Source organism: Muntiacus reevesi, chromosome 15 (genome assembly GCF_963930625.1).
Source record: "Muntiacus reevesi chromosome 15, mMunRee1.1, whole genome shotgun sequence".
NCBI lineage: Eukaryota > Metazoa > Chordata > Mammalia > Artiodactyla > Cervidae > Muntiacus > Muntiacus reevesi.
The window spans coordinates 24,387,961-24,415,166 of NC_089263.1; the positions used below are offsets into that span (position 1 = coordinate 24,387,961).

The 27,206-nt window shown below is 37.0% G+C and overlaps 1 protein-coding gene across 4 annotated transcripts in view; it reads left to right on the forward strand.

The window, feature by feature from the left end:
- ZFAND6 (zinc finger AN1-type containing 6) overlaps positions 1 to 24,564 on the forward strand; it is a 53,356-nt gene extending 28,792 nt beyond the window's left edge. For 3 of the 4 annotated variants that reach the window (XM_065906433.1, XM_065906435.1, XM_065906436.1), the window contains exons 2-6: positions 15,089 to 15,259; positions 16,483 to 16,591; positions 17,465 to 17,565; positions 21,230 to 21,343; positions 23,646 to 24,564. In XM_065906433.1, the coding sequence (XP_065762505.1) occupies positions 15,106 to 15,259; positions 16,483 to 16,591; positions 17,465 to 17,565; positions 21,230 to 21,343; positions 23,646 to 23,794 (627 nt within the window). In that variant the 5' untranslated portion in view covers positions 15,089 to 15,105 and the 3' untranslated portion in view covers positions 23,795 to 24,564. Of the gene's footprint in view, positions 1 to 244; positions 406 to 15,088; positions 15,260 to 16,482; positions 16,592 to 17,464; positions 17,566 to 21,229; positions 21,344 to 23,645 lie in introns of all 4 variants that reach the window. The other variant, XM_065906434.1, reaches the window with a different exon arrangement.
- The last annotated feature ends 2,642 nt before the right edge of the window (positions 24,565 to 27,206 follow it).

A 27,206-nucleotide genomic window follows, 5' to 3' on the forward strand; every position in this document is an offset into this window, starting at 1 on the left:
GAAACAAAGACCTAGTTTTGCTTACTTTGGGTATAAATGATTATAAAAGGTAGAAAAATCTATGTTACAGTTACATATTGTACATTGGTGTCAGATACCAAGTGAAATGTTATTCTTAACTTTACATTGCAACCCTTTTTATGTAGCTGTAAGAGTGAAAGCACTTCTTAAACTTTTAGACAATTAAAGTGTGCATAGTTAATTTGAACTGTCTCAACTCTCTTTCATGTTAAATGTGTTACAGGAATGAATCTGAAGTCTGCTGCAATAAAACACTGAAGGCTTTAAAATGTTTTCTTGCATAAAACTCAAACTTTAAGTAGCTGCTTATGAGGATAGGGAAGGGAGGAAGCTAATGTCTGTCTCAAGATACAGGACAGCTGTTTGCTCATCAACCTCAACTGTGTGAGTAGACTTAAGCCTGTAACACTGTGTACTTAGGCATAATAATAACTTACAGTTTTTTAATCTAAAGTACTTAAAGATACACTTAAGTCAGCATGATGAGGTATTTTTTAGGGTCTATTTTTTTCTGGTGGGTAGAATGTTGAGGGTGGAGTGGGTGATAGGTTTTTATTTATAAAGTATTTTCGAGAATAAAACTTAACAACTAAGTATCATTAGTGACCATGCATCTTTTTTCATTATTTTATTATTGTGAAGCAAAAGAAGAAAATTCTGTAGATCACTCTATTTTATAGTTGATTTCATCCTTTTAAAATTAATATTTTAATCAATCATAAAATGTATTTTGAAAGTATGATGTTAGATATTAATATAGAAAATAGCTCTTGGAAATAATTTAATAACTTAAATTGTAATTAATAATTTTTATAATAACTTTTTAATCAGAGAGTATATACTTCAAAATAAAGAAACTCTAGTTTATTGAATGCAGTTAGAAGTCTTTTGCACTTGCCAACTTTGTTTTTAAAACTGCCTTAATATAGATATTGTGGAAAGAAGATTCTCCTTTTTCTCTTAATAAAAGCTATCACCTTAAGAATCATTTTGGGATAGAGGGGTGTGATTTTTTTTTTCTACTTTCTTTTTTGTTTTTGTTTTGGGTTTTTTCCTCCTCCTCCATGGATTTAGGAGTAAGATTCTTTAATTGAAATGTTTCCCATAGTAGAGAAATGCACTGTTTTATAGAAAAGATAATTAAAATATAAGACATTGCCATGAGCAGTATGATGAACGTGTAGGTTAAGATTTATCAAATCTTACTCACTATTTAGGGAAGTATGAAATAAAAGAAATGCTGTTTGCAGTGAGATGAGCTTACTTTCTCTTTCACATCAGAATGTGTTGACTGAAGGGAAATAAAAATTGACTGATTTTAGAATCAGTGAGTGAGAAGTCTCTTAGAAAGCATAATGAAGAACTTGTAGTGAATATGGATATTCTTATGAAAGTAGTCAAAGGTTACATTCCAGAAATGAAGAGAGGAATGTGGGTACCTTCAAAAGTAGTTAAAAAACTTGAAGTTTCAGTCTGGTCTTTTTTTTTTTTTTTTTTTTTTCCTTTTTTCCTTTTCTGGGCTGGTCAGTAAATGGACAGTTCTGTATGAATCCTCAGGGGTTACCTTAGTCCTAATTTTTCAGTGGCTCTAAAGAACTCGTGCTTAATGATGACAAGTCTCACTTTAGTGAGGTTTTAAGGTCTATAATATGAGGTTCAACTCTTCAGTTTACAGTCATTTGGCATTTCCCCTATAGAGGGTGAATTTAATTTGGTACTATTTTGTGCAGTACTCTAGCAGTCTATGCTCTTCTCTTTATTTAGTGTTTGTTTATTGTCGAATAAAGAAAATGTAGGTGAAGGAAGCCTTTAGTACATACTTAGTGCAAGTTTGATTGATTGATTGATTGATTTTTTTTATTGAAGGGTAATTGCTTTACAGAATTTTGTTGTTTTCTGTCAAACCTCAACATGAATCAGCCATAGGCGAAAGTTTGATTTTTTAAAGATGAAATTAGGCAGAAAGGACACACAGTAGGAAACAAGAGAAGCTTATATATAAATAACTATGGAGGATTTGGGGGAAACTATGCCAGTAGATTGGTCCTGTTTCCATTTCTCCTCCTATCGCTCTGAGATGATTCTTCGTGTCTGTGTTATACTTCTGCTGAGCAGGTAGAGCAGAGTGCTGAGAAACTAAGTTTCTTGGGCTAGGAAGTGCTTGCAGGAGAGAGTGAGCACCGTTTGTAAACTCTGCTTGTAAACTCTGCTTCTGCTCTGTCCCTGGCCTGCCCTACGCTTAGCACACCACATAGGCTTCTTGTTGATCTTGCACTCACTTCTGTGACAGAGTTTTGCTTAGATCATATGTACATTTTAACTTCTTATGTTGTTGTGTCTTGCAATATGTAGTAACATGGAGTTCCTGAGTTACACTGAAAGCCATGTAACATGGTTAAGGGCCCAGGGTGTAAGTCGGGCTGCCTGATTCAGATCCTAACGTGATAGTGAACAAATGACTTAAACCTTTCTGTGACTCACTTTTCTAATCTGTAAAATAGATACAGTAATAATTTATTACCTGATATGGGATCTTGTGAGGTTTAAGTGAGTCATCGATACTTGCAAATTATTGCTTTTATTTTAATCTTTTGTTTCTTTTTTGAGAGGACTAATAGTAAGTGGCCTATTCCAAGTCCTTAAAGTAATCAATTGTAAGGCTTTAGGATCTAGAATTGGAAACTCAAAAAGGAGGGTATTTTCAGTTGGGTATCATGGAAGATCTCTCTTGACCAGTAGAATAGAGAACCTTACTCTCCTGTCTTCTGTTCTCATTCTGCTGTATTAGCTAGCCAAGTTTCAGTTTTCAGTAGACATATGTGGCTAAGTGTATTGGACAGTACTGTTCTAGATGGTTGGATTTGAATCTGTAATATATTTACATTAAACATGGCATATCTTGATGACACAAAGCTGTATTTGTCTAGAACATGAAAGATTGGTCTTGGCGTCAGATGTAACTTCACAAAAGAGGAAGAAAGGAAGCAAAAATACTTACTGAAGATTATTGGTTAAAGTTAGGGATATTTTCTCTGAGTTTTAGGTCAAGTGATTTTTAGGCAGTTCAGCAAAGTCAGTATCAGTTCAGTCACTCGGTCGTGTCCAACTCTGTGACCCATGGACTGCAGCACACCAGGCTTCCCTGTCCATAATCAACTCCCAGAGCTTGCTCAAACTCATGTCCATGGAGTCGGTGATGCCATCCAACCATCTCATCCCCTGTCATCCCTTTCCCCTCCTGCCTTCTGTCTTTCCCAGTATCAGAGTCTTTTCCAGTGAATCGTCAGCATCAGGTGGCCAAAGTACTGGAGCTTCAGCTTCAACTTCAGTCCTTCCAATGAACACCCAGGACTGATCTCCTTTAGGATGGACTGGTTGGATCTCCTTGCAGTCCAAGGGACTCTCAAGAGTCTTCTCCAACACCACAGTTCAAAAGCATCAATTCTTTGGCACTCAACTTTCTTTATGGTCCAGCTGTCACATCCATATATGACTACTGGAAAAATCATAGTGTTGACTAAGTCAAGAGTCATTATAATGATATTTTAAAATAAAGGCATGTATGGATGAACTAAGCAGTGTTGAAGGTCTTGGGTTCTGTCAGTAGTGATTGATCCTTGGATTAAAGTGAGCTATTTTTTACATTTAATGCTGGAGGAGTGCTTTCTAATCTAGAAGCACCTTTGAAAGCTTGGCAGTGTAATGGATGGCAAACTTAAGTCTTTCAGGAAGGACTCAGTACCAGTGTTTTATTATAAGAGAATCTTCCTCTGTTAGAGATGGTCCTGCTAAACCTTACATCACTCACTCTGTGTGTGTGTTTCTGCTTCTTCTGATAGCAAGAAGTAGAAACATGGTTTTATGTTCTGTAAGATCTTGCTGTTTTCTGGAATCTAATCAGGGGACAGAACACATTGGAACAGATAACCATTCTAACTGAAAAAGGGAATTAGAGAGGTTATTTTAAAAGAAATGTGAAAAATTTCAAGGAATTGGCAAGAGGTTTACAGTTTTGGTACCTTTTTCTGTGTTTGGTGTTCTTCCTCTTCACCACCACCTTTTCAGATTGAGTCATTGGGTCAGGTTTTCACCCTTCTCTACTTAACTTTTCTGGAAATACTATCCCATGGTACCAGTGGGGCAATTAGAGTTAAGACCTGTAGGTTGTACAGACTGTATTAAAAAGAAATTGAAGGAGTCAGTTGGCATGCCTAACTTTAGTTTCTTTAACTGATTAAAAAGAAGGGAGGAACTCTATGAAAGTAGAGTGCTTTGGGTACATTATATAGTTTTGTGGCTCACAGGGATTATTGAAATTAAAAGTGACATCTGTGTATATACATGGAAGTCACACATCTGTATTCCTGTCCTAACACTTGCACTGATCCTTACAAACAGAGCCGTCTGTTATAACTTTCATCTTCCATGGTACCTCAGAGAGCAGTACGCGCAGCACAAGTGTATAAGCAAGGCCCCTTAGGTGAAGAACTGGGATAAAAGAAAGAAAAATCAACCTATAGTCATGTAATTTTGCTGTATCTTTTCTGATCACACTCTAAATTGCATAGTTTTGAAGGTGTTTTTTCATCTGTCTTATATTTGAGTGCCTCTTGTATACCTGCCATTGCTCTGGAACAGAAATTGGCAAACTGCAGCCCATTGCCACCTCTTTTTGTTAATAAAAATTTTATTGGAACACAGCTATGCCCACTTATTTAGTCGTTTGGAGAAGAAAAGTAAATGAAAACACATAAATGTGGGAACCAATGGGAAAATTTGAGTGGGCACCCTATTTTGCCAGAAAAAAAAAAATGATATTGTTTTGTGCAGATAATGACTATGTCAAATTCTTTAAGATATGCAGTATGGAACCTGCATAAAATTGAGAATATAAAATTGACTACAACTTTCATTATAAAATCACAACGTGGTGTGCCAGCTTAAGCACATTGCTAAATGAAGCCCTCTCTGAGTGAACTGAATTAGAAAAAATATCCTGAAGCTCAAGAGCATGAGGCTAAGCGTCTTTGTTTAGGGCACAAACTGTATAACATGTAGTGGTCCTTGCTGGCAAACCTAGATCCTGTCTCGAACGGCAAATTCAGTTTCTTTAGAAGGAGCCTATTGCAGCCTATTTGCTTTGGGGTAAATGCTTGGTTACTGCAGGTTGTAGTACATGGCTGCTACTTTGCAGCACAGTTCCATTCACGCATTCTGCGAATACTAAATATCTACCATGTGCCAAGCATTTTTGTAAGTTATCAGTGGACAAAATGGACAGAATCACTGCTGTTGCAGAGGTAACATTTTAGTACAGGGAAGATAGATGAAATAAGTATAATTTAATAGTAAACATTAAGATAAGGGCACTGAAGAAAAATAAAACTGGATAGGGTAATAAAGGATGCTGCTGGTTATTTCAAATAGAGGGATGAGGGAAACCCTCCTTCAGAAGATGACAGGTGAGCAAAGACCTGAAGGAGATGAGGGACTCCTGTTCTCCTAGTGATTCTGGAGGGTAGAAGTTAGAGCAGTTACAAAGGCCTTAAGACGAGCATGCCTGGCAGTGTGCGTGATCCGGAGGAGTGGGAGAGGAGGTCAGGTAATGGGGGAACAGATTATAAAGCGCCTTATAGCGTCGGTAGGGAGTTTGGCTTTAACTTGGTCAGCTGGAGGATTTTGAGCAAGCATGCAGTGTGCTTTGTTTTAGAGTTAACATGATCACTGGCTGTTGTGTTGAAAAGACACCATAGTAACGTAATAAGAGATGCAGGGGAGACAGATGTATCAATAACTGTATTGGTTATCAGCTGCCGTATACCACATTACCCCAAAACTTAATGGCTTAAAACAAAAAATGTTTATTGTCTTGCATGGTTTCTGTGAGGAATAAAGAGGGGACTTAGCTGTGGAATTTTGGCTCAGGGTCTCTCATGAGGTTGCAGCGCAGATGTCAGCAGAGGTTGCAGTCATCTGAAGACTTCACCAGGACTGAAGGGTCTGCTTCCAGGTTCACTCACACGCCTCGTGGCCTGAGGCCTCAGTGACTGAGCAGGTGGGGCCCTCCTTACAGCTCCGTAGGGCCTTGCCCAGAGCGAGTGATCCACGAGAGAGAGCAGGACAGCAGCCGCAGCGTGCAGCGTCTATCATGACTAGACCCAGATATAGACCATCACGTGCATAGCATTCTGTTGTTATCCAGACCAACACCCAGAAAATGCGGGTGGGGACTACCAGGGGCCTGAATGCCAGGAATCCTGGGGCTCTCTGGGGGTCGTCTTGGAGGCTGGCACCTGGTTTACATGGTATTGTCTCAGTGTCCTCACAGGGCAAAGCCTGCCTCTCTCCCTGCAGTACCAGTGAGATCCAGGGAGAAGTGACTGAGTCATAGGCCAGACTCGGATCACATGCCCACCCCTGAGACAGGTGTGACTCTGAGGAGGCAGAGTTAGGCCTATCCCAGCAAGTGAGAGGTTCTGCTATCTGAAAGGGTAAGGAGGAAGATGTACCAGGCAGACAGAAACTGTCAGTTCAGGAATATGATATCTTCATGTCCAGTTATTGAATGCTTTTATAATTATTAAGACACCATGGATGTTATTTAGCCTTGGTGAATAGAAAGCAGTGTGCTAAATAGAGGACAGTTTGTACCAAGAGCATTGCTGTCATTTTTTCCCATCATAGCTACAACTCTTTGTATAAACTATACCTGCTGTTAAAGATTTGTGTGAAATATTGCCTTTCATAGTTTTTTCCCCTTATTGGGTGATGAACATATACTTAATTAAGAGATGAAGCTTAGGGAGCAAATAATACTTTAAATTTACGTTGTCTGGATTAGAGAGAGTCCCACAGTTAATAGGACCTCTGCCCCTGGGAGTCCCAGGCCCACCTAGACTCCCCACATTCTCACCGGTGATGATTACATTAATACCATTTGCTTATTTAATTCAGGAGTTGGCAGACTTTTCGTTCATCACCTATTTTTGTTCAGCACATGACCCAAGAATGGCTTTTGCATATTTAAGTGGTGTATTTTTAATGTAAAAAATCAAGAGGGGCATTTTATAATGTGAAAATTCTAGGAAATTCAAATCTTGGTGGTCATTAAGTACAGTTCTGTTGGAACATTGTCGGTGGTTGCTTTTATGTGACAACAGCGAATTGAATAATTGTAACAGAGGCTGCATGGCCTTGCAGCCTAAAATATTTACTATGTGGTCATTTACAGAAAGGTTTGCTGGCCCCTGATTTACACATTTTTGGGTGCAGCAGAGTAGAGTCATCTAAGGTGGGAATGCCAATCAGAGTTTTCCTGAAGCATATCTTCTTCGCCTGGAAGTACCATAGTGGCCTCAATTTGTGAGACCTGTTCTGCTGGTCAGTGAAAACTTCTTTATGTCAATAACCAGGGAAGTGAGGTTTGAGTATAGTAGAATTGGCTAGGAGGTCTCTCATCCTTGTATAACTGAGTGTGTTGAAACTGATGGATTAATTATTTGCCTGGAAGGAATATGTGGTATCCCCCAGGATGTCATCCTCGTGTTAGCTGGACTCAAGCCTTTTTGTCCTTCAGCCCACACAGCGGCAGGAAAGACGAGCTAACATAGGGACCTAAGAACTGCTGTACAGAGAGAGTGCTGCAGGGCACCCTCAGGACAGCAGGAAGCCTAACTCAGAGTAAGTAGGGTGACCCCAGACTATCAGAGTGAACAGCATCATCGCCGCATCTTCTCTTTCATCTGTTTGCTTTATGAATGTCCCTAGGTTTTCTGTAACCTCTGCAGAGGCTCCTGACCCCCAGAACATGTCTCTTGCCTATATGATAGCTGATGGAGCCAAATGCTCAGAACTCTATGGGAAATTACTGTATGCTGCCAGGAGACATTAATCTCAAACACCTGTGACAGAATGGGTATTCTTCTTTTGATCAATTATTATTAACAAATTATAGAAGAATGTTTTATGTTGCTCTTTTCTGAGATCTCCATTTGATAAAATTGCAGAAGATTAGCCAGTTCTGAGTAGTAAAGGCCAGGGGCAAAGGGAAAGCTTGTCTTTATCACTTTGTGCCTACAGTATTAGTTCGAAGTTTAGTTGGCATTCTTATGTAACTCAGCATGTATATTTTTTCTTCTCCTGAAATTAATAGTAACGATTTCAAGTTGAAACTGTTCTGGTGTTAACCTAAAAATTAAAATTCTGATGCTTACCAGCCAGGTAACTGAAAGTGAAGGTAGCCTTGCGTTAGAGAGTATAGGCTCTCTCTGAGAAGGATCCCAGCTAATTGGTTTAATTTGGGGAACATCAGTCTACTATTGTCAGGTTTTGCTGTTTTCAAGAGGAGCTGAAAATCTGGGATTTTTTGTTTGACATTTCCCCAACATTTGAAAGTTAACAATTAGTTTAAAAAAATTAATATGTGCTGGCTAACCAAACATGCACATGCCTGTGGATCAGATTTCACTTGTTTGCCAGTTCATAACTTCTGTATTTAACTCATCATTGTAAACCATGTATCCTCCCTATTTATTTCAGGAGGGAGAACAATGAAATGAAAAATTATACATGCCTTTTATAACTGGTTTGGATTACTGATCATTCTTGCTGAGTGACTGTTTCAATATATGAATCATGGGTACTGTGGTTGAAACATTTTTCATCAGTCTGTTTTCTCCCCCTTTCAATGGAAAGTAACCCTTTTGGGGGGCCTGATGTGAATAGTCCAACAAAAATGAAATGTATGTATTCACCAAAATACTTTGTAGTATTCATATTAGGCAAAAAGGGAATTTGAAAAGGAAACCATTACCTGGGAAATGACTTGTATAACCTGTAAAGCATCTGAGTAATGGGTGAGCTTAAGTGCCCCCAAAAGGCAGTACAGAGAGTGTCTGTTGGAATACAAAACAGAGGAGGATCGAGGTGGACAGAAATGAAACCAGAAGAGATAGAATTTAAGCTGATTCCTGAATAGGACTGTCGTAGGCAGAGTGAAGAAGCAGACGGCATTTATGAAGGAAGGAGCAGTATGAGTTAGATTCTTGTTTTCAGCAATGAGCATGATTTGTTTCAAACAGATGGGAGCAAAGGACCCTCTACTTTTAGGCAGAGCAGAGATAGAGCAGTTACTTAGTTTCCACTCTGTGCCAGGCACTGTATGGACGCCTTCTGTATACATTGTCTTACTTGATCTAGTTAGATAAATATGAACACCCTTTTAAGGAGTTGAAACCTAGGGAAGTTTAGTAACATGTTCAAGCTCTTATAGGCAATAAAAATGGCAAAGCTGGGCCCTGATCCCAAGCCTATTCACTTTTCACTTGGCATTTACTTTGCAGGGAAATTGGACTGGTTACGGTAAATTATGTAGAGCTCAGAATCCCAGGTCTAGTACTCCTTCCTGGAGCACATATAGAGTAACTAAACTGGAAGAAATATGATGAGAACTTGGTGTTCAAGAGAATTTAAATAAGTGGATTTTGAGGAGAGGCAGTAAAACAGAAGAAAAAATACTATTAAAATAACCCAGGTGTGAAATGATGAGAATCAGAATTGGGATGCAAAAGAAAAGAGCATGAGATATTTCCAAATGAAAATTATTGTAACTTGGTGACTGAACTCTAAGGAATGAAGCAGAGTGAAATAAGTTTGACGTGTATTTGCAGTTATAATTGAGTCTGTTGGATTCATTCATTGCTGTTCTTTTGTCAGAATTCTAATAATTAGTAATGAACTTTCTTTGTAGTCTTAAAAGTATTTGATCTTGAATTTTTTATGCTAATGAAAATTTCTTAGGTTAAAAGACATAAAGGAAAAATGTTTCTCAAGAACTTAGTTAAGCTAGTTAAAGCTACATAATTAAAAATTTTTTAAAGCTGCATATTCAACTTTAAGGTTGAATAAATGAATGAAATTTTAAATTACCTTTAAATGAAAAGAATAAGAATTCATGAATGTTCACAAATTTGTAGGTTTGGCAGGACAGGATGGACTTTGAAAGTCATTCTCTTTTAATTTTGTTTTTGATTAAAAAAAAAAAAAGGACATTGACCTCAAAGCTTACAGATATGTGGCCTTGGGCAAGTTATTAGGTTTCTTTGAATATCAGTTTTCTCATTTAAAATAGGGATATCAGTAATACTGATGTCATAGGGTTCTGGAGAGAATTAAGTGAGATAATATAAATAAAACAATAAAAATGGTTTGTGACCCGTAGTAAACTCTTGAGTAACTAAGTATCCGAGGAAGGTAGAGAGGACAGTCAGGTGTGGGTTTGATTATGAATGTTATTAAGAGTCAAATCACATTTTCTGAATTCTTTTAATTCATACTTTTTTTTTTTCAATTCCACCATGCTAATCCATTTTTCTCTGTATCTCTGAGGATCTCAGTCTTTACCTCCTTGGATTTGTGGTTCTATAATCCCACAATACCTAGAGCAATCAAGGAATTGTTCTGCTTTCTCCTTCTCTTTCCTCTTTTCCTCCTGAAGGCCAGGTTCGTGGGCCCTTCATATTTACCTACCAGAAAGGTACTGGCGCATGGGGACACCAGGCTTTCAGTTTTTCCAGAGCCACCCCATCTTTGCCACTACACATAAAGGTAAACTGGGACACCCTTTTATGGCTCTTGGTCTTTTTTCTGAATCTTCATGGAAAGTTACATTTTGTGGCCTAACCATGAATAAATAAAACTGATTTTTTTCCTTTTATTTCTCTCTTCTTTTTCTGTGAAATCCTTTGTGCTTTTTATCTGCCACGATAATAGTTGTTTTTGAAAGCTTTTGACTTACAAAATTACTGCTAATTTGCTACTGTGCAGGGTATTTTGGCTTGGGGAAATTGTTACAACGTTTTGAATTTTAGTCTTACTGTTCAAAAGCAGAGGTTGTGATACAAAAAGCGTCCTGGTCATGTTGTACTTCTTACCTGTGACTCTCTGCTTGAGTTTTTATAGAAATAAGATAATTCTCTTTTCTGGATGCTTGTAATTGCCAGCATATATTGAAAAATTTGTCCGTACTGGTAGGGAAAGTTTTTAATTCTTATATAATTTTAATGTTATTAATATGCAGTATAGAATAGTTGGTGATTTAGAACAGTGTTTCTTGGGAATTCCCTGGCTGTCCAGTGATTATGACCCGACACTTTGACTGCCTGAGCCCAGGTTCCTTCTGTGGTTAGGGAACTAAGATCCAGCAAGCTGTGAAAATAAATAAGAACACTGTGTCTCAATCTTTTTCCTTTATTGCCCCCCACCCCACTCCCAGGAGTCTTTTGAAACAGTTTTTCCTTATTGGCTTCCTACCTCCATAAGATTTTAATCCCTCAGATGCAGTTACCTGTGTGTGTATTACATGTGCATCTGTTTCATACACACAGAGTCAGGGGTTTTGTACTCCCATCTCCAGGGTCGGTGTCTGTCTGCTTGAGCTGGTGCTGCTGGCCATGCTAGTTACAGCAGCAGGGTCTCAGAATTTTTGGTTTCAGGACCTTAGAGTTTTCAAAAGTTATTGAGTACATTGAAGACCTTTAGCCTGTGTCTGTCATATCTTGTGAAAATTTCACCATATTACAAATTAAAGTGAGACAGTCACAAATATTTATTAGTTATTAATTTATTTAAAAGTTATTGTGAAAAATAACTCCCCCTTCAAAGGGTTCAGTAAGAAACATGACATTGTTAGGCATTTTTGCAAGTTCTTCAAGGTCTGGCTTAGAACAAACAGCTGGATTCTCATGGTTGCCTTTGTATTCAGTCTGTTATAATGTTTAAAAAAAAAAAGCTGGTGTCATACAGATATGTAGTTGGAAAAGGAAGGAGTATTTTGATAACCTTTTCAGATAGTAGATATCTCTCTTCTTTGATATTACACCAAAATGTGACAATTTGTAGTTTATTAAAGGGATAAGTTGCAGTGTGGAATCTCATACTGTGTAAAAATGTTCTGTTTGGTTACTTTGAAACCCATGGGTCTGTCTTTCCCTTTGAGTGAGTGTTTTGTTCATGAATAATTTTGTACCATCGTACGTTGGTCATTTAGAATATATTGGTTTCCTGGCTTATGCAGATCTCCCAAATGTTGATAATAGAACCAATACTTACATGTCATTAATATCACCACTAATCAGCTTCCGTGGTGGCTCTGATGGTAAAGAATCTGCCTGCCATGCAGGAGACATGGGCTTGATTCTTGGGTTGGGAAGATCCCCTGGAGAAGGAAATGGCAGCCCACTCCAGTAGGCTTACCTGGAGAATCCCATGGACAGAGGAGCCTGGTAGGCTACGGTCCACGGGCTCACAAAGATTAGGACATGGCCGAGCGACTAACACTTTCACTTTCACTTTTTTCACTAATCATTTCAGAGACTCTCTAAAAATTACTTGTCAAGCTTTTTTATTTTATTATTTAAATATTGTCCTTGGCAGTAAATACTATTAGTTATTTTTCTTGAAGTAATAGGCTTCATTCATTTCTGAGAAAATATCTGATATAATCAAGTCTAAATAATCAGTTTGTCAGTTCTTTGAAACAAAAAACCTGTTCTGTGAATATGACTCAGCTTGTAACTCAAACAGTTGTTCAAGTGCTTTTTCTTCACTCACCATACCTTTGTATGCAGCAGGAATGCTTTATGTGTATTTCCCAGTTTGTCACACAAAATATTAACAAGTTGTGTGTGTTCAGTCTCAGGATTTAATAAATTAAGAATTTTGCTGTGACAGTATGGTGATCAAGAATATAATGGTACTTTATGTCATGGTTTGACTCCTTGATGAGGTTCCAGGTTCTTACCACCTTTGCTGTTTATTCATCATTGGATTCTGAGATGACTTGGCTTCATAAAGTAAAAAAGATGTTTTTCAAAATGTCAGATTCTATTCCTAGGCCTAAAGGTCTAAAGATTATCAACAGTTTTAGGTTTTTCTTTTTAAAGGTAAATGCTAAACCTGCTTTGTTTTATAATCCAGTCAAATGCATTATTGCTCTTGGTTCTGAAATTTGCATTAAACCCACCCCATTCACCCCTCAATCCACAACAGTGTTTGCAAATAATTTAGGTGGAAAAAAAAATGTTAGTGGTAAACAGTGAAGGTTTCTTTGTTTATCAATTTGAGAAAACTTCAGTGGCAAAACACTGTCCTTCATTGTTAGTCTTATCATTTATGATGTCTGAACATAGACTCCTCTGTAAAGACACCTGCACCCATTTTGGAATAACCTTCATTTCATTTGGGAGGCTTTTTTTAAAATAAGATAGAGCCTGTTATTACCATCTGTCTCGTCATTCATGCCAGAGAGCCACGTGCCATGTGGGAGAAACAGCACACAGGGTTCTTCTGTCTGCTGTAATTGATTATTGCCTCTGGTTCCCAACAGTTCTTCTGATTATTTTTAAATTTTAAGTACTTTAAATATTTTGGCCCAATTATATAGTAGTACTTCATTTAAAAGGATTTTAAAAGTACAGAGAAGATACATATCAGAAAAAAAAATTAGCTTTCCCATCCTTAATTTATTCTTTCTTATAATTATTGATGATTAATAGGTTTGTCAGCATTATAAATAAGCTGTGACATCCATGCCTTGTGTATATGTGTGTATATATACATATGTATTTATAATTTTTTTTTGATTCTACCCAAGTTATTCTGTTGAAGGAGATGATGGGTTCAAAAGGACAATCTTTCACAAGGCTCTTAAGATGAATTGTCAATGTAACTTTCTAAAATGACTGACTCAATTTCTCATTTTACCAGTGTTGTATTTCTCCACATCTTCACCAGTATTGATACTATGTTAAATGCTTTTTAAACAGAAAACATTATGCAAGTTAAAACATGAACTTTTTAAGCAAAAGTTAAGTGATTAGGCCTTACTAATACAACAAAGAGCAAACTGTATTTCTCATTCCTAGGTGTCTGAGCTGAACTAAACTTAAAGGATTTTTCTTACCATTCTGATGGTGTGGAGTCTTTAGATCAGATACCTTTCTCTAGTTCATAACATTGTTGGAGCCAGTACAATCCTTTCGTACAGTGAGGGTCGGAGATAAAAGTTCAGTTTTTCGCCAGTCAGGATGGCTGCTATCCAAAAATCTACAAGCAATAATGCTGGAGAGGGTGTGGAGAAAAGGGAACCCTCTTACACTGTTGGTGGGAATGCAAACTAGTACAGTCACTATGGAGAACAGTGTGGAGATTTCTTAAAAATCTGGAAATAGAACTGCCATATGACCCAGCAATCCCACTTCTGGGCATACACACTGAGGAAACCAGATCTGAAAGAGACACGTGCACCCCAATGTTCATCGCAGCACTGTTTATAATAGCCAGGACATGGAAGCAACCTAGATGCCCATCAGCAGATGAATGGATAAGGAAGCTGTGGTACATATACACCATGGAATATTACTCAGCCGTTAAAAAGAATTCATTTGTATCAGTTCTAATGAGATGGATGAAACTGGAGCCCATTATACAGAGTGAAGTAAGCCAGAAAGATAAAGAACGTTACAGCATACTAACACATATATATGGAATTTAGAAAGATGGTAATGATAACCCTATATGCAAAACAGAAAAAGAGACACAGAAGTACAGAACAGACTTTTGAACTCTGTGGGAGAAGGTGAGGGTGGGATGTTTTGAAAGAACAGCATGTATATTATCTATGGTGAAACAGATCACCAGCCCAGGTGAGATGCATGAGACAAGTGCTCGGGCCTGGTGCACTGGGAGGACCCAGAGGAGTCAGGTGGAGAGGGAGGTGGGAGGGGGGATCGGAATGGGGAATACAGGTAACTCCATGGCTGATTCATGTCAATGTATGACAAAACCCACTGAAATGTTGTGAAGTAATTAGCCTCCAACTAATAAAAAAAAAAAAGTTCAGTTTTTGTATCCTTTCGATATTTTTTTTTTCCTCTCTCTACTTCAGGCAGCTGTAGAGTGGTTTAGGGAGGAGTATATGTGCATTTTCCTTTATTACATAAAGCAGATTTGGATAATGTATGGTTGTAGTATGTATCAGAGTTCTCTGCTCATTCTCTGTAAATTTCAGGTGTGCAACAGAGGAACATGGCTCAAGAAACTAATCACAGCCAAGTGCCTATGCTTTGTTCCACTGGCTGCGGATTTTATGGAAACCCTCGTACGAATGGCATGTGTTCAGTGTGCTATAAAGAACATCTTCAAAGACAGAATAGTAGTAATGGTAGAATAAGTCCACCTGGTAAGTAGTTCTTACCTGGTAAGTAAAACACAGCGCTGTTCATAACTGAGATACACCTGAATAGCACAGGATACCTGGCACCGTTTTCTGCTTTCACACTGTACTTGCATTACTACATTTACGTCAGGAAAATGTCTCATTACACATTGTAATGATCATTGGTAAGGCAAGAGAAAGAGGAGTATCTCCACTCATTGAAAAGAACTACTGTAGATCCATCTCAGACTTATGTGCTGTGTTTGCGAACTGTTATCTTACTAATTAATAAAATAGATGCACACTCCAAGTATGTAGAGCTGTCTTGGAAAATAAGCTCTGAAGGAGTGGGGGCTGTGTGAGAACCTTGGTTCTTTTCTCTAGGATGACTTCTGAGGCCAACGTAATTGTAGGAGGAGAGAGTTCCACATAGATAGCCACAGATGACTTCAGAGAAAGCCTTCCTCCATTCTGCATAGGAAGGGGAGGTGGGGCAGTTTGACTCAGAGAAAAGGGTGTTTGTTCATCCCCAGTTCACTTGAGTTCTTTATTCATTTTTAAGTCAGAGGATTCTCCTGGAATTGAAGTGACTTTTGCTTCAGTGATTGTGTAAAAAGGGATTTTGAACATGAACTTTACTCATCTAGGATAGTTCTCATATATGTTAATGCCTGAATGTGTAGGTTTCTGTGGTTAATGAAAGTGCAGGCTGTTACTTAGTTCATTTAAAATTGCTTGTGGAGTCTATTTCATCATTGCTTCCTGTTCAAGCCAGACTTCTTTAAATTTTCTTGAGGCTAGAATCAAGTGAATATAAGTTACTATATTGTTTTGTAAAATCATTATCTACATTTTTGCCTTATGAAGAACAGGTAAAATAATATAACCCGAGTGCAGATTTTAATTCTGAATTTACATTTGCCTTACTGCTGAATTCTTTTTTATTTTAAAGATCTCGTTGTGCACTATTATTTGGAAGACATTTATGAATTAAAGAGTTTGGGCGATAATCCTAAAAAATAGTCGTTTAGGTCTTGACTTTGTATATTTTGTATGTGGTAAAATTAGCATCCTTTTCATAGGAAAATTATTGAAAACTTTTAGCTAAAGTAATGAACCAGCATATTACATAGTAAAACAAAACCCATATACTGTATTTCGTGGGAAACTGGTCTTGGTTTTTTTAGATAAGGTGCCAGCCCGCCCAGGGCACAGAGTCACTAACGTGCGATGTGGTCCTGTTGCAGCGCCTTCTGTCACAAGTCTGTCTGAGTCCTTACCAGTCCAGTGCACAGACAGTAGTGTCCCAGAGGCTCAGTCAGCGCTAGACTCAACAGCTTCATCTATGCAGCCAAGGTAAGAGGCCGCCTCTGAACTGTGACCAGAGAGCTGTTGAAAAGTAAGGCATTTTTTCTGTATCTGGTCAGTTCTGTTACTTAAGGATTAACTAGCAGAAAATCGTATCTGTCTCATTATTATCACTGACTAGTCAAAAAAATCTTTTTATTGGTATTACATTACGGTGAGAGTAGGGAGTTGTCTTAAAATTTAATGAAAAGATGTTGTTTTTCAGACAGCTTTTTTTCTTTTTCTTCATAATGTATTCTGACCAACCCCTGAAGTCCTTTTGAAGCATGTTAAGTTCTTCTAGTCCTAGGCCTTTGATGCAAATACTAGTGCTTTGTATTAAAAAACGGGTTTGTCACAGGTTCTCTGGTTAATATCATGTGATCCTGTTCTCTGTTTAATATTATAATGTCGTCCTGATATCTATTTGTATTGTAGTGTATTTTCTTTTTAACTGAAGTCTTTTAGAAGCTGGAAACACAGAAATATTTGTTTCATTCTTACCCTGCTGTTAGGAAACATATACTAAGTTTCTGCTCTGAAGTTCCTTTTTCTGGTTCTCCTGTGTCCATCAGTACATCATATACAACTTTGTGTTAGGGTTCCTGAAGCATGTCTTTATCATACTAGTGTTCATTTAGTGAATTCATACACAGTGGACACATTCTATGGCTTTATTTCAAAGTTAAAAAATTTCTGGTCCAAATTGGTCTCAAATTTCAAAATTCTGTAGTTACGTAGAATTTTTTTTTTTTTTTTTTAATTTCTGATTAAATCCTGTCTTAATGATCTGCTTAAATAATGTTGAACTCTTACTTATTAATAATTTCTAGCCATGGATCGAGGTCATCTTTTAAAATCTAAATATTTTTGCTTTTCTAGCCCTGTGTCAAATCAGTCACTTTTATCAGAATCTGTAGCGTCTTCCCAAGTGGACAGTACATCTGTGGACAAAGCAATACCTGAAACAGAAGACCTGCAAGGTTTGTACATGATCTGGCATATGTTTGGTCATTTATTTAATGTTTGAGTATTCCTAGCCAGGCACTCTCCTAGATGCATGTGTTTCTTAAATTACCTGCCTGATACATATTTTTTTAATTGTTTTCTTTATGATCAGGGTGTTTTACATTCTTAAGTATTTAATTGACTGAAACATAGGGAGCCCTTTGCTACTTATATGTAATTAGGTCATCAGCATCAACATAGAAATTTAAAAATCTGTTTTGTTTGACGAATATAATTAAATGAATGAGTGGTTGTGTTATACTGTTCTCTTTTACTGTTTTGTCTATTTTAACCTAAATACTCTTTCCTCTCCCATGAACCAGGGCTGCTGGTTTAAGTCCTCTCTTGCTTTGGACATGGATTATCTATTTACTTTGACTGGCAGTGACCTCCCTTTCCCCACGTGTGACTTTGAGCCCAACAGTCATGCTCAGTTACTCTTATTTATAGCATGGCATCTCAAGTTCTTGCCCATGCTCTTTGTATCCCCATTATGTGAACCAAGGTGAAGTGGATCTAGGAAGACTGCAATATGTGTATGAAGGCTTTCTTAGTGGGCAGAGCTGGTAGAGGAGACATTTAGGATGCTGTGAAAAAATCTATGCTTGGTTAGTTATATTCTACTAGTGTGTGGAAACGATGTATTAATTGAGAAGGATACTCTGGGAAGAAGCCCGAAGATGAACTGTGTGTCATTTGATCTGTGACATGATTTAAATGGACATGATGCCGTACCCATTGAAGCCTTCCACTGTACATGGTGTTCACAGGGTGATGATAGGTATACCTGGCAATCTTAGCTGAAGTTTGCTAAAGTTTAAATTTAGTTAAGCTAGCTAATTCCCCTTCTTCTGATTTCATGCCCAACAAATGATTGGCATAATTTGCCTCCTTACACATTTTGCTGTAGAAAGAAAATGTAACTGTCTGATCAGCATAAATAGTCCATGCAATTATTAATATTGTAAATATTCATGATTATTATAAGTGAATTATTATTATTTTTAGTTAAATAGAAAAGTTCAAGGGTGGATGGAGACAAAGGATATTTTTTAAAGCATAAATAGAAAAATCCCCAAAATTTAGTTACCCATTAGACATGGGAAATAAGACAAGGGTGATGTTAAAGCTTTCAATTGGATGACAGTTGAAACGGCAGTGATGTGTTTGTTCTCAACAGGGAAGTTGAAAGAAGTGATGGTGAGACAAGATTTTAGATAGAGCAAATTGGAAGTGATCATATTTCAAAACTTAAAAGACTCAATTGGAGGTAGTAGGTGGGTAAATGGGTGTTTAAATGTATGAGCAGTCTTCTGTCTGAGGTTTGGAAGTCCTTGGCCCAGTTTGGAAGATGAGAGGCAGAATGGAGAAGAGCAGGTAGGGTACCAAGTCTGCACCAGGGAGAGGATACATTATCTAGATCCTGGTTACTTTCAGGCCCCAGATGCAGAGAATTGAGAAACAGGGGTTGCTTGGCAGTCTCCAGAGAGAGCCAAGGATGGAAGAATGAAAACAGGCTGCTAACCATGAAGGGGTGTTATTTACGTCTTAAAGTTGAACAAATTTTAGAATGTTGCTAGTGAGAAAATATATGCTGCTTAAGAATAAAACTGGTTGTTTTACAAGTTTGACTTAAAAAAAAGATTTTAAGTTGGTAAACTGTTATAATACGAAGACTCATTTATGGTATATGGATAATAACAACAGTTTTCTTCACCTAGTGCTGAGCACATTAATGCAAAAGATGGTCTTGATGCTATGTTAGGAGAAATTGTGCATGCTGAGTCACTTTAGTTGTGTCCAACTCTTTGCGACCCCATGGACTGTATATCGCCTGCCAGGCTCCTCTGTCTATAGGATTCTCCAGGAAAGAATACTGGAGTGGGTTGCCATGCTCTCCCCCAGGAGATCTTCCTGACAAGGAATCGAACCCATGTCTCTCATATCTCCTGCATTGGCAAGCGCGTTCTGTACCACTTTTGAGGTTTTAAATAGTGGGGTTTTAAATTGTATAGACTCCTTTTTTTTTTTCATGTGTAATTTCAGTGATTTAACTTAAACCAGTATTAACTTAGGTACCTTTCAAGAACTTAGCATTCATAATTTCAGCATAGCAGAATTGTTGAACAATCAGGTATAAGTTTCATACGAGTTTGAGAGGATTAGTTTTCCATGTGTAAAATCTCTTAGGCTAGTTTTTTTTTTTTTTTTTTAAGTCTTTTGCTTATACTGTTGAATTGAAAATGTCTTATTATAAACCCTCATACAACTGTGTATCTATGCACACACTCAAGACACACAGTATACCTGTGATTTCCCTATTTGATAGGAATAAATGCAGAGAATATTTTTTTCATCTACTTAATAGATGGACAAAAACAAAAGACATCTTTGACTCAAGTGCTGTAGTCCTTTGAGCTGGAACTGGAACCTGGGCACCTGACTCCAGGCCATTATTCTTTCCACTAGACAGCTGTGGTGCTTCCTAGAGTAGGCTGTGTGTGTGTGTGTTCTGCTGCCAGCTCCAGCCCCTCTCAGTTCCCAGGGTAGGGTCAGCTGGTTTGGTGATTTGCCCAGGTATCTGTTCTCTCTCTTCCTTATTGTTCCACTTGTATCCCTCAAGCAGAATTATTATTAGATAGGAAAATCATCCCAAATGGAAGCAGGCACATGAGTAGCCACTCTGTGCCTAAACTAGATTTCCCTAACATTGTTTATTGGAGTTTTCAGGGTGGTGTCCTTGAAACAGCTTTTTTCTCTGTAGGTATTCTGCTCATAATCAGGTTACATTGTCACCAGGTGGGTGGTACTGCTTCCATTTGGTCCTCATGGCTCTGAAGAATTTTTTTCATGTTTAATTGAGAATTTACTATATTAAAGCATCTTTCTCTTTTAATTATGCCTTGTGATTTAATAAACAGCAGTATCTCACTTATACAGTGAGGAATGTCTATCAGGAACAACAGGTTTCCAGTTTATTAAACCCATAAGTTAGGGTGTAGGGCCAATAATTTGACCTGAATTTTTATGCAGATGGCCTTTGGTTCACTACTTAATTTACTATCTTAATTGTAAAGTTTTAATCAGTATATCTTATTCCCCATATTTTAAAGGTTTTATATGAAATATTCTGAGAATTTTGAACATACTTAGTAGTCCACTGAATCTTGGTTTTAGGATTTCTTTCCCTTGTACTGTTTGAAATCTACATAGTTCTGACTCAGCAATATTTAGAAAGTGTACATGTGACCATTTTCTTACACATTTTCTTTCTTTCCCCCTCAGATACCCAAGTAGTGTTTGTGTGTTGTATGTCTTTTATTGGTCAAATACATAATTATCAGAAAATTTAAAAAATAAGCACTTTCTAGAGTTATTAACATCTCAATGTATAGTTTAGCTTTTCTGCATGTGTATATACATACATACTTAACATACATACATGCATTTAACAAAAAGGGGGTCATATTATATAAACTACTTTGTAACTTAACTGTGGGCATCTTTTCATGTTAATAAATAAATAAATTCAGTTATCTTCTGAATAAACAGATCAGTGGGGGCAGGTGAGGGTAGCAGCCACCTCACCTCAGAATCTCATTGCACAATTAAGTTTCACCACCTTCATATTTTTGTCAGCTTCAGTATCAGAGACGGCACAGCAGGCATCTGAAGAGCAAAGCAAGTCTCTTGAAAAACCAAAACAGAAAAAGAATCGCTGTTTCATGTGCAGAAAGAAAGTGGGACTTACTGGTAAGGGCCTGAGTCACAAGGTTTAAATTAAGATTTTACTTAAGATAATGCTTGACTTAATATTAATGGCTTCAATTAAGATTATTTCTGTTTCCATGTGAGTTAATAATGGATATGCTTCACCTCCTGAATTTTCTTAAGTAAAAATAGCTTTAATTACATACCTAATAGTGAAATGAGTAGCTTTTCTTTTAAAATTCATTTTAGCTGCATTTGAGAATGTTAGACAAGTAAGGTCAGTGTGCCAGGCTCTGTGAAAGGGCAGGAGTGTGGCTCCTGCCTTTAGATCGCCAGATTGTTGTGTGAGAGAGGGCATTTAAGTACTTGGTGAGCCGTGTGTAAAACGGCCAGTCACTGGTTGGTGGTGCAGGCTCACAGAGTTCATACATGTAAGGTGATAGACCTGTCCTGCCACCCAGTAAGTAATCGTAATCAGTACATGCTGACTGCTGTAACAGAGCTATTAGGTGGTATTAAGAGAGGGGAAAAATGTTTGAAATACTACTTGGCTATTTGGCAAAGAAAGTACATTTAAATGCTGTCAAGTAGATTGCTTTGGGAGTTCAGAGATGTGTGTAGTTATTGATAATTCATAGGAGAGGAGCAGAGGCCCATCAAAGAATCCGGAAGGTAGGATGTTTCAGCTGGGTCCTGAAAAATGAGTGGAACTTACAACTGATGGACATAGGAGCATTTCAGGCAGAAAAAAAGATAGCTTGAATGAATGCTCAGAGAAAGGAAAGAATAGGGCATGTTTAGGGACCATAAATAGGGAATGTAGCACAATATATGTGCAGAAGGGTGTTTGAGACCATCAGATGAGGCTGATGATGTGTGCTGTGGTTAACTGATGGGGAAGAGTGGCAGCTATAAATAGTTTCTATTTATTGTTTACTGTGTGAAGGGCATTCTGCTGAATACTCTGCCTAAGAAACTGACTTAACAATAGATAGGATTTTGAGCAAAATTATGTTTTAGGAAGGTTATGTGGCTAAGGAGTGTAGACAAGAGGAAAGGAGATTTATAGTCTGCTATCAAAGATGTTTTAAGACTGGCTTACACTTTCGCCAATGTATTTATTTAAAGATTACAAACATGAACAAATAAGGCATTTTAAAATGTGTGTGTGTATATATATATATATATATACTATATAATATATATGTATAGTATCAAATACTGTTTCTAAATCTCGGAAACTTAGACTTCATGAATAGAAGGCTGCGACTTGGTAATTTCCATCTTGTCCAGTCTTGTTAGTCTGGTGTTACTTTTGGCTTCATTTTTCATTCATTATTATGAAGTCACTAGAGACTTCCTGGTGGTCCAGGAGTTAGGACTGCACACTTTCACTCCCTGGGAACTAAGATCCCACAAGATGTGTAGTGAAGCCAAAATAATAATAATAAAATTTTAAAAATAAAATATGAAGTTACAGAATATCTTTTGGAAGTTTTTTTAAAAAATGTGGCAAAAGAAGTTTGTATCAAATGTCAACATTTAAAATATTGATTCCTGTGTTCTAACAATTCCATCATACAGTAAAATCCTTTTTAGGGGTACAGGACTAGTTTTATTTAAAGACTATTCACCCTGCTTATTTCTCTCTTTTGGCTTCAATTCTTGGGGCATTTCCCTAAAATAAGTAGCATTTATTGCATGTTCACTGTATGTTAGGCAGGTAATACTTTCTCGTTTAATTCTTACTATAACTGATTTCCAGAATTAGAGGTGCAGAAACTGGGGCTCAGGGAGGCTTGGTAATTTGCCTGTGTTAGTAAATAGATTCATGCTTAGGCAACCGCAACTGGATCTCATGCTCTTAGTCACCAAGCCAGATTACAGTTCACATCTCCATTGGAGATTGGCCAAGGAAAGCTAGTGTACTGTTTTTTTTTTTTGTTAACAGTTCTGTCCAGAGTTTCATCTTTCTTAACTAAATCTTAAGGTTGTCTTCTGACAGTATGCTTATTTTTTCACATTGTAGTATTTGAGAAATGTCTTACATTTTCAGTTTATCAGTCCTGTTTTTGATAGGAAGCGGTTGTGTTTCAGGTGAAGAAACTTGAGCTCAGAGAAGTGGCTGTGACTTGGGCTGGCACAGACCTGTTTGTAGGTGGTAACAAGAGCTGAAGCCATCAGCTGGTGAATTTGAGAGTGTACTAGGTGGTGCAACTGCTAGTTTGGAATGATTCTTTAGATTGCTGCCCTAAAGACATGATCTTTTTAACATTAATTATGTAGAGAGTTTAATATTTAGACCTTGCACTCAACTCATGTACATGTATTAATCCATTTTCAGGGTTTGAATGCCGGTGTGGAAATGTTTACTGTGGTGTACACCGTTACTCAGATGTACACAATTGCTCTTACAATTACAAAGCTGATGCTGCTGAGAAAATCAGAAAAGAAAATCCAGTAGTTGTTGGTGAAAAGATCCAGAAGATTTGAACTCCTGATGGAATACAAAATCCTTTGACCATCTGCAAACTAAAAACTGACTTGAGGTTTTTTTTTCCTAGTCATTGGGAATGTAGAGCAATGTATCTTGCATAGACCTTTAATCATACATGTCATCAGAAGAATAGATTTTTGTTTTTGTTTTGAAAATGACTCTGAACATTTATTTCCATTGCAGTTTCTGTGGCTGAAAAAAGTAAACTTTACGAGTATTATCCTTTTAAGATCATTTTAATTTTAGTTGAGTGCAGAGGGCTTTTATAACAAATGTGGAGAAATTTTGGAGGGCTGTGATTTTTCCCAGTATTAAACATGCATGCTTTAATCTTGCAGTTTATTTTCTCATTGTGTATGTATATATAGCTTTTCTCTGCAGCACGATTTCTGTTTTGATAATGTCCTTTAGGGCACAGCTAGTTACCAGTAACTGAATGTATCTTAATCATTATGGCTGCTTCTCTTTTTCCTTAACAAAGGTTATACATATGTTAGCATATAGTTTCTTTGCACCCACTATTTATGTCTGAATCATTTGTCACAGGAGAGTGTGTGCTGATGAGATTCTAAGTTTGTGTGTTTTTAAGTTTTTTTGAGCGAGGGAAGGAAAAGCTGTACGCATTTCATTGCTGACTGCAGGTTTCTTTCAGATGATGTTCATCGGTCTGTGTGTATACAATATGAAGAATGATCTGAAGTAATTGTGCTGTATTTATGTTTATCCTCCAGTCTTTGATTAAATAAAAAGGAAAACCATAATGTTTCCTTGTGTTACTTTTTCTCCGTTACTCTTGCTGGTAGTTCATTTTGACTTCTAGTCCTTTAGTTTTCTGCTTTACTGATTTTGTGAGATTGAGCTCTCACATCTATCTGTGACTGATACTTAATGATGATAAATTGTGATCTTACATTCTCATGAGTTGAACGTGTCATATTTTATAGCTCTTGTTTGTTTCTCTGTTCTGAACTCTGTCACAACGAATTAGTTCTAGTAGAAGCTTCTTTTTCTAGTAGGATTAGAGAAACTGAAAGAGCATAACTCAAACATGGAGAGCAGGAGAACTGTGGAGTAGAAAGATCTCCAAAAAGCCATTTGTTCTGTGGTTTTTAAACTTTCCTGGCAGCCAGCCTTTTAAAACTTGAAATAGTATGTAAAACAGATTAAATAGTATTTTACAATACAGATTTCTAAGTTTATATTTGTTTACTTAATACTTGTGTATTCCATCTTAGTATGTGTATTCTCCCTCCATATGTAATGATGACTTAGCATTGGAATCTGTAAATATTAAATAAGAGAAAACCATTATGACTATCTTAGTAGATCCAATTAAAGTATATAATAGGACTTAACACCACCCAGTCATAATAAAAACTTCGATAAATTAGGACTCGAAAGGAATTTCCTTAAGGTGGTAGTTTCTGTGTAAATCTGTAAAACAAAAAACAAGCATCTGCCACAAAGAGGAAATTTCATACTCCTTTAAATTCACAAACAAAGGGCTGGTTTTCCACTATCACTGCTTTTGTTCAAAATTGTGTTGGATCTCCATCCTAGTCAATAGAAAAAAAAATTTTAAGAAATAAAAAGTAGGAAACACTAATTATTTGTACATTACACGTTCTTTTTTTGTAGAAAACCCAAATCTAAAGAGAAAGTACCAGAAATACCAGGGTTTCATTACAGAGGTAGGTGTAACATTTATTTTCTGAAGCCAGTTGCATTTCTTTGTATCAGTAACAATCAAAACTGGAGGACACGTTTTACAATAGTATTAACACCAAGTACCTAGGAAATTAACAATGTATGTTGAAGGCCTCTTTTAAGAAAAAATTTTCAAACATTAAGAGATAGTAACTAAGACCTGAAAAAGTAGGGAGAGAGAGAAGTTTGCGACTAGGCAGACAGTGTCAAGAAGATGTATTTAGTACCCAAATAGACCTATAGATTCAAAGCAGTCCGTATCAGAGTCCCACCAGGTTTCCTCCTGAAACTTGTTAAAGTGATTCTAAATTAAAAGATAAAGATGAGCCCAAGGCTAGGTCATTTCAATAAAGAAAAATCAGGGAGGTGGGCATTTTTCCACTCTCAATGTAAGACTCATCATGAAGCCACGTTCATTAAAATAGCATGGTATTCAGTAAGGGTCGTACAGAATCCTAACAGATTAGACCAAAATGCCCCAAAAAATCCATGCATGAGATGAATTGGGTATAAGAGATACGGCACACCACACTGGGGGAAGGAGACTGTGATCATGACCGCTAGCCCAACTGGTCATCAGCATAGAAAAGAGGTGAAAATTGTTCCCTATCTCATACCACAGTGAAAAATTTCATGAATTAAATGTAAAACAAAATTTTCTAACTCTCAAAAAAAAGATGATTACTGCTTCAACCTGGGGTATAGAAGGACTATATAAGACACAAAGCATGGACTGCAAGTGTTACTGATGAATTTGTCTATTAAAATGAGGCATTTTAAACCAAAAATACCTTATGGTAAAACCATCAAAGAAAGTGAAAAGCCAAGTTACAAACCAGGAAAAATTAAAATGCAAATCAATACCACAATTCAGATACTATTTTATACCCATTCAGTTGACAAAGATTTAAAAGTGTCTAGCAGTATCTAGTGTTTGAAGGGTTGCTGACATTAACCAAAAGTGATTCAGTCTTTAGGATGGTTTGGAAACTAGTACCTTTTAAAACTGGACTTTCAAACATCCTATAATCCACAAATTTTACTCTTAAGTATGCCCCAGAAAAACCTGCATATAGAAAACAGTACACAGGTACAGCAATTTTCAAAGCCTTGTTTACAGAAAGCAAAAACCCAGAAACCACTCGAAATTCCCCTTTGAAGAACGGATAAAATGTGATATATTCTTACAATGGATTATAAATAGTGATCACAACTAGTGGGCCCTAGAGACAACAAAATAGAAGTACCCGAAGTCCACAGTCTTAATTACAAAGAGTTTTAGGTGACCACATGTTAAAGTCGGAAGTCTGGGTGACGGTTTTTTGTTTTGATATGTTTTTCCCACGTACATGATTTATTCCTTAAAACTTTTATTTAGGAGAAAGCCCCAGATACTTAAGTCAAAAGAGGTCATCCTTTTTAAAGATTATTATACAAATTGCTTAATTGAGACGTTAGTTCTAAGTAACTCAGCTTACTAGTATGCCCACCATTTCTAAGGTAGGCTGTTTCTAATGTTTTTGTTTTTTTTAAATGAAACACCCAAACCACAATTCATGGAAAGAAAAAAATGGGTAAGTTGAACTTCAAAGTTAAAAATTTCTCTGCAAAAGCCATTGCCAAGAGAACAAAAAGACAAGCCGCAGACTGGGAGAAAATATTAGCAAAACACAGTGACAAAAGACTTAACCCTAAATAAAA